Here is a 13824-nt window from a genome sequence, read left to right on the forward strand (position 1 = left end):
GCTTGCCAGGCAGGCACTGTGCTGCTGAGCTAAATCCCCAGCCCCTGTCCTGTTGAATTTGTAATGTAGCTGTCAAGCACTTTTATTTGAGAATTCTGAGGTAATTTAGTGTTAGTCAATAGGCCGGAGGAAACAATCCCTTCAGCAGTGAGAGATTTCAAATATTGGTGCCACTTGTTCTGATCTGTAGATCTGCAACACCATTGTAAATTATTCTATCCCAGTCACCACTGGAAAGTTTTGCTCTTTCTCTAGGTTGGATGAAAACTTCACTGTGAAGGTCGCGGACTTCGGCCTTGCCAGAGACGTGTATGACAAAGAGTACTACAGTGTACACAACAAGGCGGGGGCAAAGCTGCCGGTGAAGTGGATGGCGCTGGAAAGCCTGCAGACGCAGAAGTTCACCACCAAATCAGATGTGGTAATGTTCTGATTACTTCTCCTCTTTCGCGTTTGTGCCCATAATTTCTGGGCAGTATAATTTGTAGAAGAATTCAGCACCACTAGTTTCAGGCATCTTTAACGATAAGCCTGGAGTTAGTTGTCTGATAGGTGCCTGCGGTGTGTTTTCATAAGTCCACTTGTCTGATCACAAATGTTTGGGACGTGGAGTGCCGTGCTGGTTCCTTGTGACACGGGATGGGCTGGGCTTAGCCCTGCGTCTCCTCGCCCCGTGCTAAGATTTCCACCTAGGGGTGTCTGGAAGCTGTAACTGTAGCAGGTCTGACAGTGAGGACGGGATCTTCGCACCTGGCTGGAGAAACGCCTCCTTTACCTGCAAAGGCCTCGTACCTGTGAGAGCACAGCTTCCGAAGGCGTGCGGGTGTGAGTAGCGAGCATGGCCAGGACACTCGGCGGCGCTCAGCTTCGCTGCGTCCCGCTCACACCTGGCAGAGGAGGTGGCGCCTAGGGTGGGCCCTAAAGGAGAGCAGGTTTGGAGCGGGCGGCTGAGTGAATGAAAACGCGGATCCCGATGAGGCGAAGGTGCAGGGAAGCGTACAGGTCTTTAAAGGTCTGAGGAAACAGTGCTTAACTGATGGTTTGGTGAGGGTGGAGCACGTGGGGAAGCTGTGAGAATAAACTGAGAAAAATACAGCCGTATAGGTCGTGAAGTTTCTTACACATCACAGCAGTCAGGCCCCACCAGGTCCCAGCTTTCCTTCAAGAAAAATCCCCGCGGAGGGTCTGCCGCTACAGCAGTTTTAGATTTACCAGAGGCGCAGAAACTGAGCAGAACTCAGAGCGGGGCAGGGAGCCGGACGTTACTATGCCGGCAGGCTCAGAGGGGCTGTGTGCTCCAAAGTCTGAGCCCCGAGCTTTGTGGGGCTCGTTTACGTAGAGCTTTTAGGCAGGAACGAGAAGGCTGAGTTACAGAGGCAGAGCATGGCTAGGCGTGGTTAAGGGGTTTGAGGCAGGCTCTACAAGCAAGGTAGCAGAAGTGGAACACGACAGTTGCTTTGTGCAAGCTATCCGTTTTGGTCTTAAGTTTCGGTGTCCCAAAGTTCTGTTTGTCTCTTCATGTCCATGTGCCACATAAACATGTAATCAAATTAATGCATTCTGTAAGATGGCTTGAGAGAGAGATGGAGGCAGGAGGAGGGAGGAAGAAAGGGAACGTGAAATAATGTAGAAGCAATGGCAGTGGAAAAGAAGAGGTGGAAGGAAAGGCATCCCAAAGGTAGAATCAACAGGATTTAGCAAAAGTTGATAGAAGTCAAAGATGAGCAAAGTTACAAGCTGCTGCAATAACAAATATGTGAAAAAGAAGCAAAATCTGGAGTTGCAATAAAAACAAATCGCCCTTGAACACATAGAGTTGGACTTGGGAGTAAGCCCACCGGGTTCGTTAAGCACTTGGAAGGGAGGAAATGCAGCGGTTTTTGTTTTTATGTCATAAGGCTGGCATGACAGAGAACAAAAAGGAAACAAAAACCTCTGGGTGTCTCAACAACAGGAACTTAGGCCTAACAGTTCTGGGGGCGAGGAGTCCAAGATGAGGGTGCCGGCACGGTGAGGTGGTGGTGAGGGCCTCTTCCTAGTTTACCGGTGGCCGTCTGCTCGCTGCGTCCCCTGTGATCGAGAGAGAAAAGGACAGACTTGCTGGTTCTCCTGTAACATGCTTAGCCACCAGGAGGGCGCCGCCCTGTGACCTCACCTAACCCTGAGCGCCTTCTGAAGGTTGCTATCTCCAGCCTCAGTGACGCAGCAGAGGTCAGGGCTGGGCGTGTGCCTTTGGGGGGCCCAAGTAATCACTCGGAAGAAGCTGCCGTATGAAGGGAGAGGCGCAGAGCGGTAGCAGACCCAGGAGAAGAGAGTGCAGGAAGAAGTGGGGCGGGCGGCGGCTCCACTGCTCTCGCTGCACTTGGTGCAGGGTCTTGGAGGCTGAGCGATTGGAGGGCCTTGAGGGCCCCACACTAAGGACCCTGGGCGTTGATTGGAGTGGACACTGCGCTTGTTCTGCAGACAGAAGAGCGTTCGATGTTTCAGCCAACTGAGAAATAAAAAGTGCAAACCTTGATATCGGAAAGCAGTTTAAAACAGTGCTCACGGAGAAGAGAACGCCAGAAGAGAAAGGCGGGCCACAGTGAGAGGGGGAGGTAGCTGAGTGCGGGGCCGGAAGTGAGAAGTCGGGGCGCTGCTCTGCGGCTGCATCAGCAAGAGAGAGGGGCGTGGTGCCAGTAGTAAGTCAGATGCGAGATGATCTTGCAGGGACCGCTGAGTTTCAGAGCCTGTAGGGAAGTGGGGTACATGGAGGTGACTCACAAGACAGTACACTGACGTGACTCACAGGGTTGTTTTTTTTTTTTTTTTCAACAAATAAGCGTGTCATAGGACATCCTAGAGGCAGGGCACTTCCAGATATATCAGGCTGATGAAAAGAAAGTTGCAGTCTGTGGTAGAGTTCAGGGCCTGGGATTTTGATAGAGAAAGATTCTGAAAGAGGTGAAAGAAGTGAATGCTACCGAGGAAGATGGGGTATTAGCCCTGGTGGCAGGTGAAAGGAAGGTGGAAAGGATTCGCCCTCCTCAGAGAACATCCTGCTCCTTCAGGCCCGATTCCCGGCCTGTCATTAAAGCAGCCCTGCTGGGCCTGGTGGGGCATGCCTGTAATTCCTGTCTACAAGGCTGGCACAGGAGGACACACGTTTCAGACCAGCCTAGGTGACGTAGTGAAACCCAGTCTCAGAATAAAAAGGGCTGAGGATGAGCTCAGTGCAGAGGCCCTGGATTCAGTTCACAGTACTGCTCGGAAGAAAAGGAGATTTGAGTGGACGTTTTACGAAGAGATGCTTGAATAGCGGGCTGGTCAGCGTGTGGGGTGAAAACATGGCGAGTCATCAGAGTAGTTCATTCCTTATAGCCAAACAGCAGAAGCAGTCCTAATGCCCGTCAGCTGGTGGATGGACAGACGAAATGTGATGTGTCTGTATGAGGGAACGATGCCACTCCACAATATAGAGGAACTACTGACACGCTGCAACACGGATAGACCGCACAAACATGCGAGAGAGAGCAGACTGGAGAGGACATGCTGAATGATTTCGTGTGTATGAAATTTCTAGCAAGTAGTAGGAGTACGGACACAGAAACCAGATCGGCGATAGCCTGGGCCTAAGAATGCCAGTGAGGATTTACTACAAAGGGGCGTGAAAGAGCTTTGTGGAATGTTGAAAGTGATCTGAAACTGGGTTGCAGTGTTACTTCAGACTGCAAATTTAGTAGGCATTATTGTAAATGCTTATACTTGGTAAGTTCTATGTTCCATAAATTCTACATTAGCAAAGCTATTTTAAAAACAGAGCCTAATGAAATTTTGGGTGTTCAAGGCAGGAGTTGGGATTCTGAGCTTTTTCACACACCCACGTTCCAGTGTCTCCCCAACACACGCACATGCACATGCTGGGGGCCGTGCCGTGCTCAGGTGATTGACCGTGTCTGTGACGGTGCCGTGTCTCCCTCTCACTGCAAGACGCTATACTGAGTGACGTGAGGGCTGGGCCTGAGACATGCACGTGCAGTGCTGCCTTAGCAAGTGGTTACTGCTGGCGTGGGTGAGTTTCCACCACGTTCCACGTCAGAAGCAGCACAGTCTTGTGAATGTCAGCGTGGAACATTTCCACAAGCACATAATAAACGGCATGTGTGTGAGACCGATAAGCAAGAATGTGCCTGCATCTACATAGCTTTTCTTTCTAGCACATGCCCAGCGCGATTTGGCTAAGCTCAACGCTCTTCAAGTACATTCAAACCAAACCGAGGTTACTAATAGCCACGTCGTGCAGTGTTCCTTGATCAGCACGCAGAGGTTTTGGTCATTGAAGTCTGGGCTGGCTTCTTGGTTGTTCAGTCCAGATGCTTTTGTCAGCACTCACCTACCTCAGCTCTCCGAAGCATGCCACTGTTGACCACCCCTTCTTTCTTGAAATACCCTCTTCGGGTTTCTGGGCACTGTAGCATCTGGTTTTCCTCCTGCTCCCCGGTTGCATTTTCTTTATTCTCACAGTTCTCTTCACTCTCTTACTGCTGGGTGAGGCTATCCCCCAGGATGTTGGTCTCCAGGGGTCCGACTCCCTCAACAGTTACACCCATTCGCATCAACACTGGCATCACCTTTGACCCTCCCTCTCTGGAGGTGGGCAGCAGCATCACAAATTTGCCATGTTCAGAATCAAAGTCTTTTCCGCCACACTGGCAGCCCCGCACCTCCTGAAGGCTGCAAGTACGTCATGGCGTCATCGTTGTGCGCTGCACCTGCCTGTCACCATGTTGCATGTGCAGTTCCTCCGGTAGCTGCAAACGCATACACCCTGTCACCCCTGCGACCCAGATACAGAGCAGTTCCATCTTCTGGAAAATGTTCCGTGTCCTTTTGTAACCTCAACCCTGTGTCCACAACCTGGAAATCACTGGGTTTTCTGTCTCTGTAGGTTTTTTTTTTGAGAATGTCGTATAAATGGAGTCATACAGTCACTGGTCTTTGGAGTCTGTCTCCTTTCACTTCCAGAATGGGTCTAAGAGTCACCCCTCTTGCCATGTCAGTAGCATCCATTTTAAGTATACGGTACCTTGGGCAACAGATCTCTAGAACTTCCTTTATTTTCTTTTTTGCAAAACTGAAATTCAGTTATACAATGAACAATTCTTTCCCGCTTCCTCCGGCCTCTGGAAATCACATTCTACATTCTGAGGCTATGAGTTAAACTTCTTTAGGTTCTTCATATAAGTTGCACTATGTGGGCCGGGGATCTAGCTCAGCGGCACAAGCGCCTGCCCAGAAAGTGCAAGGTCCCGAGTTCGATCCCTGGTACTCAAAAAAAAAAAAAACAAAAGTGTCTAAGTTGCACTACGGAGTATTAGTCTTTTGAGACTGTTTTTCTTGTCATAATGTTCCCAAGGTTTATTCACACTATAGCATAGGGCAGAATTTCCTTGTTACTAAAAGCTGAATAGTATTCTGTTGTGTGTATAAAGCAGACATTCTTTATCCATTCATCTGATAACGGACATTGATTTCTTCCACCTATTGGCTGTTGTGAATAGTACTGCAGTGACCATGGATGCACAAGTTTTCTGAGATACTCTATTTTCACTTTTTTTGTATATCTGCGTAGAAAAGGGGATTGCTGGATGCTGTGGTTGTGTTTTCAATTTTTTGAGGAGTTCAATACTGCTTACCTTAGCAGAGTAATTCATTTCCTTTTTATTTCTGAGTATCCCCTTGTACAAATACACCACATTTACTTGATTTATTCACCAGGTGAAGAATCACTGGGTTCTTTCCATTTTTAGGCAGCTACCTCTACGTAACTATAACTGCTGAGGCATTTGCTTAAGTTTTGTGTGAACATACTTTCTATTTGGGCACAGACTTAAGAATGAAGGCTTTGAGGTTGTAAAGTAAGCGAACTTTCAACTTCATGAGGAACTGGCTAGTTTTCCAAAGTGGCGGTGTCATCTGATGCCCCCACAGTGATAGGCCAGAGCCCGAGTCACGTGGCACCCAGCACTGGGTGTTGTCAGCTCTCGGGGGCTCGGCCGTTCTAACAGATCGTGCTGCTGTTGTCATTTTCTTCTTAATTTTTATTTCCCTAACGGCTAATAATGTTGGGCACCTTTTATGCGCTTATTTACCATCCTTCTGTCTCCTTTTGTGAAGTGTGTAGTCAGACTGTATGCCTTCTTTTGTTTTGCAATTAGTTTTCATGGGATTTTTTTTTTTGCTCATTTAAAAATTTTAAATTTTAAAATTGGGTAATGCATTATCAGTCTAGGTACAGGTTGGCTTTATCACGTTTTGCACGTGGACCGGTCTAGTCCGTCCCAGTGTTTTTCCTGAAGCTTCCTCCCTCAGACTCCCCGTTCCATGAGTCCTCAGATCTCCACTGATACCCAGTTATTGCCCAGGCCCTGTGATTCCTCAGGGATTCACCCAGCTGCTCCCCATTTTAATAAATTTCTCTTTAAACCTGTACAGAGCCGAAGGCGCTCTGTTAGAGGGCCTTGATGGCAGTGCTGTTCAACCTGTCACCACAAAAGAAGTCACTTACAGGGGAGTGAGCAGGTACAGCCTGCTATAAGGATTAAATAAGGTGCTGCTTCACTCCCTCCCACCCTGATTTAGGAGCGAAGCCCCGCAGGTTTCCTTCCATGCTGCCGTCCTCCAGCGCACCCCTCACCTGTAATTCAGAAATGCCCTGTCTGGTCTCCAGAACTGGACCAGCTCTTCCTTCTTGTCTTAAGCGTGGTGTTTACAGATGGGTCTCCAGCAGCGCAGCTCGGTCGTGCCCATCCATGTCAGGTTAGCCTGGTTGCAGGATTCAGAAGCCTCCAGCGCACGGTTGCACTTCCACCGTATTTGTCCGTGCTTCCCTCGCCTCTTCCACACATCTGGCAGCATGACCTCCGGTGCCTGTGATTCCGCAGAAACCTGCATGTGCGGGCCACTTCCTCCTCCTGCAGCGCCTTGTGTCCTCCTGGTTCAGGCACTTGTGAAACAGATTCTCTGGTTCCTCAGGACCTGTTCTCATGTCCCTCTTCCTGAAGCCTTTCTTCGTAACCCACTGTTACCTCCTAGGCTTTTACAACGTTTCCACCTCTTTAACTTTGTTGGTCTGTATTGAGGTCATTGTCCTATTGTTCTGTGTGACAGTTGTCTTCACAATGCTCCTAACCTTGTTTAATCAGCCCTGGTACCTATCTGGTAGTTTGGATAGTGACCAGTCACTATACGTGATCAAAGGTCTGTAGATACCCGTTAAGCTGATGAAATTTTAATGCAAATTCCGGAGCTTGAAGGTTAACACAATAAAATTACCAGAATGACTTGTAAGGTTTTCAGGCTGTAGAAACTTCAGTTTTGATTTGGGTTTTTGTTGTTGTTTTGTTTTTAGTTTTTGTGGTGCTGGGGATTGAACTCAGGGCCTTGTGCATGCTAGGCAAGAGCTCTACCACTGAGCCACATCCCTGGCCCTTGGAAACTTCAGTTTGGAAAGGCGAAAGTGAATAGTCGTTTGGCCCGAGGGGTTCAGTGGCCTTAAAGGGCTTGTGCACTTGGGCACAGGGAGAGAGCCATTAATTGAGATTTGTGTCAGCAACAGCCATATCTACCTAGTTCTTGCCTTCAATCTCAGTGTTCAGAGTCACGCATTGTTCTCCTTCTTGCTGAGTATTATAAGTTACATCTGCATCTCAGTGTTACGGTTTCCTCCTCCGCCTGTCTGATCTGGATTCTCTTTCCTCTCTGAGGCCCGTTATTCTCAGGAGTTCATAGCCTCCCTCATATGCGTCTTCGCCTGAAAATGATCGGGAAGGCGTCGTCCGGCAAGAACTGACTTCCCGTGTTCTCTGCCTGGGTGACTTGTCCATACTAACTCTCCTTGTGACCGGCTCTCCTGGGAGGATGTTCTCTTCCCATTCAGGAGGAGATATGTATGCTCTGATCTGTTCTAAGCAGTGCTTTAAACCAGGAAAGTGCATATTTAACAAAGTTCAGTAAACCCAGCAAGACCCAGGGGTCAAGAACTCTTAAATGTTTATTCCAACGTGAATTCAGATATGCTGGGGAATTTTAGCAAGTCACTAAACCTCAGCATCTCTGTGAGCGTCTCTTAAAGTACTGACACAGCTGTTTTATATTAGTCTAATACTTCAACATTTTCAGATTACAGTTTAATTGAAATTAGTTCTCACTGTGTAGCTTTGTTGCGCGGCAGTTTTATTATTTCTGATACTTATTGTTGATTGTCCTTATTAACATTTAGATACGGTTGAATTTCTTAAGAAGTGTTTGTGTTCATTTTGAAATCCTACAAATTTAAACTGTGGAAGGCTTTCTTTATCTGCTCTTACTAATAGCTAAGATTGCAGGAAAGATACTGAAAGAGAGGATAGAAATGTGTTGGTCCTTTGACCCTACAAGAGAGAGCTTAGAAAACATACTCTATAAGCTATAGATGAAATTTTTATCATCATAGAACCTCAGATATTCTTTTGGAAAACTACATTTACTTGTAATCTAGACAATATCTGATCCTATCTTAAACAGGTCATGAAATGTTTGTGTATCTTGAAGTGTAATCGTCTTTAAGGACATTTTCACCCAAGCAACAGTAGCTGTTAAGCCTAATTACCAGGACCTGCTGCTGCTGGCCTTGCACAGGTGCGTGGCCACACCCCCTGACCCTGGCTCTCCTTTCTTTGTTCACTAGTGGTCCTTCGGCGTGCTCCTGTGGGAGCTGATGACACGAGGCACGCCCCCTTACCCTGATGTGAACGTCTTCGATATCTTGGTTTACCTGTTGCAGGGCAGAAGGCTCTTCCAACCTGAATACTGCCCAGACTCTCTGTAAGTAGGAGTCCCCACAGGGTCTTCTGGTCTCGTATGTTCACTTCCTTGACGGAAGTATTTGCGTCCAAGGGATCTCTCACAGCATTTCTTTCTGAAACAGGTATGAAGTGATGCTAAGTTGCTGGCACCCCAATGCTGAAATGCGCCCATCCTTCTCCGAGCTGGTCTCCAGGATATCAGCCATCTTTTCCACTTTCGCCGGGGAGCACTACGCCAATATGAATGCTGCTTACGTCAATGTAAAATGTGTCGTTCCACATCCTTCTCTGCGTCGTCACCGGAAAACATGGGTGCTGACGTGGGGACTTGATGAGTGGGCACCCACCTGCCCTGTCCAAGAAGGGTCGTAGGGCTCGCCCAAACCACAGTCCGCATTTCCTACCAGTTTCACTGCCTGGCCTGCAAAAGGCCATCAGACACCTTTTGCTTGTCAAAATTACACCAGTCCCGGACTTCGTATTGTTACGTAACTCACTGGATTCTACAGAATTTGTCCTCTGACAGAAACATGAGAACCACAGACTTGTTTCCACAGGCCAGGGACCATGGCAACCCTGCAGCTAGGACAGCACTCCTGAAACACTGGAGTCCACAACCGAAGTCTGAGTTGAAAGTTTTAAACTCAGAGTCCCACTTGCTCTCTTACGAGGAACTGATACAACGAATTTTCAGGGCTCCTCACTGGAAATTCCGAAGAGATGGTCTTGTCCGGGACAGGCACGGGAGTCCCCGGACCAGGCCACTCACCCAGAATTCCAGTTTTCGGATCTCTTTTCCATGCTGTGTGGTCACAAACATTTTTCATTACCAGTGTCATTTGCCCATAGGCAGACATTCCCTCTTACGTTGTCACATACATATTCCTTGGGTTGGGAAATACCCACAGGCAATACAGTCAAGTTTCAAAATAGCATGACACAAGATGTGTTTACAGGTTAGCTGGGATAGTTATATATTGTATTAGAGGACGTTAAGAAATTTTCATAAAATAGCTTAGTTACAAAACGTTGGTCATTTTAAAACCAACTATTTGAGAACGATACTGTTCTGATGTAATAAGTGTGGACGTTTAGAAATTTTTTCTGTCTTTTTACGACAGCTCTGAAAATAGACAAGTTATTTGTGATAATGAATATTTTTGAAGGTAAGTCAGTATGTTTTTAAGGCATAATACAGCTGACCAAACAGTCCATGGCTTCCACTCACGGCTAAGTTAAGTATGCAGAACAAAGAGAAGCCCCGTGGGCTGGAAGTATTAACCTCTCTCAGGTGGCAGCTTCCCACTTCACAAATGATTGGGGAAAACTTCTGGGGAGTCCAGTTTTACATTACGACTTGTTTTATGTCGAGCAAAATAAATTGTAGAAACCAACAAACAAACACGGCAATTGAAAATCCTGCCTATTTCCCTTGGGTGAATGGCTGTTGTGGGCAGGACTTGTGTGATGTTTTGTTTCGTGGCATTTGTGCTGACTACTGTATAGTACATTGACATAGGTTACTCTAGCTGATTTTGTCAATGTGAGCATTGAAAGTATTATATTTTTATAAAAATGTTTATTTTTAATGATAGAAAAAATTTTGTTAGGCCATAAAATACTGCACTGTGAACATTTCAGAGAAGGTATGTCAGACTCGGATCCATATCAGCATGATTGCAAATGACTGTAAATAGTGATAAGGAAACATACTGAGTGCCAGTACTCCCCACCCTCATTACCTCAGCAGGACCTGAAGCCAAGGGTTAGGGGAGCAGCGACAACCAGGGTGTGTTACACTGAAACCCAATAGTTGAGCTTGTAGTTGCAGGAAAATGATGGCACCCGAAAGCCCTTCGGCAGTGGTGGGCCACAGGAGGAGCTGTGCTGCAGAAGTACTTCAGTGCAGACAGTACTGCTTCATTAGTGTGAAGAGTAACACCAATTCACAAGTATTGGAAGTGGTGCGTTACCAAAAACGTCTGCTCTGCAGAGAGAAGTGCCCGTCTGTGTAAATCGAGAGAGTGTACGTTACCAGGCACTGAGGGAGCTGGGAAAACAGCCCATCACCAGCACTGCGCGCTTGTGCACACAAGCTTGAGAGAGCTGCAACGTGGAAATCGTGTTTGCTATTTATGAAAATGTCCTTAGGTTGACGTGTGTGAAAAAATTGTGGGAGTAAGTGATGCTCCTAAGAATTAGATACTTGTCAGTGCCTATACCTGCAGTTCAGCTGAATGGTACTTTGTATGTTAATAGTTGTTGTTCTGATAGATCCTACGGTTAAAATAAAGCGATGTTACATGTTGTACACCGAGAGCGGTTTATTGCTAGTCATGCTTGGTTAGCTACTCATTTACAGAGTGACCGAGGAAGCCTGGAGATTGATTTCACCTGGCTTCCCCGTGGATGAGAGGCTTAGTCAGTAAGTGCAGGGACTGTAGCTGAAAGAACTTGCCTCCCTGAGTTCTTGGGAGTCTCTAAGAGTGGTTTACAGTGAGCTACAGAATTACCTGCAATTTTCTGACAGTATTTCAACCGCCAGAGCAACTGGTTCCTACGTTAGCATAGTGCTGCTCTCCAGCACAACGTGACAGAAGCAAAAGATGACAGCCGCACGGAAGATCCAGCAGTGGCACTTGGACCAAAAGGTTCGACAGTGGGGCCCTGACCCCACTGTGGCCACGGGGGCGGGTGGGTGCCTGCGGAGTGGGGGTGAAGAGAGGCGCCTTGCTGCCTCCACAGTATCGATCCCGTCGACATGCATGTTCACCCTCTGGCCCATACCAGAGGGATAACTTCCAGCTTACCTCCACATACATTCTTTTTTTAATATTTTTTATTTTTGTTTTTTTTTCCGGTACCAGGAATTGAACTCATGACCTCACGCTTGCCAGGCAGGCGCTGTGCCACTGAGCTAAATCGCCAGCCCCTCTCCACATATATTCTTATGATGGTAAAGAAAATAAAGGTGATATTTCAGCCATCTAAGAATTGTACAGCACTTTGGGGAAATCTGATTATTAAGAGATGCTTGCAAAAATATAGTAGGGGCTGATTTTTTATTTTTAGAAAATTCTATCTCTGTACCCAGCCAAACTCACTCCCAAATAAGACCCACTCCATAGAAAGCTCAGTCACTCTGTGCCACGTAAAAGTAAGAACCTACCGTCTTTATATCCCTAGTGTCCAACACTTAGTAAATTCTCAGATCTTAAGTGCTAAACACCTTCAAACCCTCAATCATTTTAAACCACCAAAGACAAAGATTATTGGCGACCCAGGTCAGGGAATTGGGAACCTTCTAGGGAAAGAGGAATAAAGAGAGACTCTGCTACAAAATTTGGCTCAATGTTTTGAATTTTTAATTGCCTCGTGGAAATTAATTTTTCACTTTCTGATGGAGGCGTATTTTTACTTTCTGGTCTGTAGGGCAGATTCCATCCTTCAATAAGAGAATATGATATAAAATTTATAAAAAATACATGTTTGCTGAAATCTTGCGTTGTTGATCTGCCTACCCTACTTTAATTCAGGAAATAAGAGTATTAGATCAAGGAAATTGATTGGTTTATTTAACTCAAATAATTCTCAAGCACCTAGTACATTCTCAGCCATCCTGATGACACACACAGGTATCGGTACAGACCCAGTTCGTTCCTGTGGCATGTTAGACCGTGTCAGGACATGGAGAGAGAATGCAGGTATCATTGCCAAAGGTAGAGACGCTTGCTGCTGTGTTCCCTTTTCAGCCTGACCTCTTTCTTCAGGACTATCTCAATTCCTTATCTATCAAAACACTAGAAAGAACTTCCGTCATACAGCAGTGAAATATTTCAACTGGTGAATTGAAAGTAATAAAACAGGCTTGCCCCAACTGTCCTTTGTTGTAAATTACACCAGAGGTCTAGATTACGTCAGCCAGAGGTATTGATCACAGCACTGAGAGGTTTATAACTACTACTGACTTAGCATGTGACCCTGGAGCAGAAATCTAGGGAAACTGCAAAAGCATATCCACGTAATGAAAAGTCCGCCCTTACAAGACTTAAAATCCCCTCATCTAAGTAGTGTTATTTTGGCTTCAAGGCAAATATTTCATAAACGCTGGAAATCGAAGAAACTTCTGCTGCCTGCCTTTTCTCCGTTGACTGTTTCTAAGCTATTTGATGAATACATTTTCCTTTTTATCAAAAGTGCAGGTTTTTAAGAAGCTGATATTATTAGTCCCTATAAAATTAGTATCCAAACATGCAAAGAGCTCCTAATTCATTATTATTTTAATAAAGAGCTACAGTTCCCCCATATGGGTCAATTTAGAATAGGCTTCAGGTCCTACTGTGAGCAGTTAAGCCCTAACTCGTTAGGCATTGTGAAAACCTGGTAGCGTTAGAGAAGCAATTCTGAGATGCGAAGGGTCGCGCGTTGGATGCATAAACAAATTTCTAATTTATATAAATTACTATTATTTGAAGCCCTGGGCCCAGATTATAAATGATAATTAGTTTTCATCCCTTTCTTGAAAAGAAGCGCTTTGTGTTTATGCATTCACTTTTTCACTGTCATGTGACTACATTCTTTCCACCACATGAGTTCCAGGCGGGCAGAAACAGCCACTAATCCTTAGACCTCTTGGCTGGAGCAACAAAAATGTATAAAATCTTACCAGGCCCAAAGAGATCGACTTTAAAAATCTCTGGCATCCAAACATTTCAGAACTATTTTTCTGCCCAAACTCTTCCTATTCTTCATTTACAGTCCACGGGATCTATAATACCAGCTGCTGTTTTTGTTGGGCAGCCTGAAGTTTTTAAGCACATTTCGTCGACCTTTCATGATTGTGGTTTTCACAGTGGTTTTATGAATTTTTTTTCTGTTTCTAATTGTTTTTGCCCGTGGTGGATCAAACCCAGGGTCGCAAGGATGGAAGGCAAACGCTCTGCCCCTGAACTCTGCCCCAGGCCCTCTCTCGTCTAACTCTTAAGAGTGGGACGAAGTG

At 46.1% G+C, this 13824-nt stretch overlaps 1 protein-coding gene across 3 annotated transcripts in view; it reads left to right on the plus strand.

Moving 5' to 3' along the window:
- Met (MET proto-oncogene, receptor tyrosine kinase) overlaps positions 1–11142 on the plus strand; it is a gene marked incomplete at its 5' end in the record, with an annotated part of 78922 nt that extends 67780 nt beyond the window's left edge. For 2 of the 3 annotated variants that reach the window (XM_005388121.2, XM_005388123.2), the window contains 3 exon segments: positions 256–421; positions 8708–8844; positions 8948–11142. In XM_005388121.2, coding sequence (XP_005388178.1) covers positions 256–421; positions 8708–8844; positions 8948–9197 — 553 coding nt within the window. In that variant the 3' untranslated portion in view covers positions 9198–11142. 3 annotated transcript variants of the gene reach the window in all.
- Between the last annotated feature and the right edge of the window lie 2682 nt (positions 11143–13824).

This window comes from Chinchilla lanigera, unplaced genomic scaffold (genome assembly GCF_000276665.1).
Source record: "Chinchilla lanigera isolate Chin_1 unplaced genomic scaffold, ChiLan1.0 scaffold00031, whole genome shotgun sequence".
NCBI classification, from domain to species: Eukaryota; Metazoa; Chordata; class Mammalia; order Rodentia; family Chinchillidae; genus Chinchilla; species Chinchilla lanigera.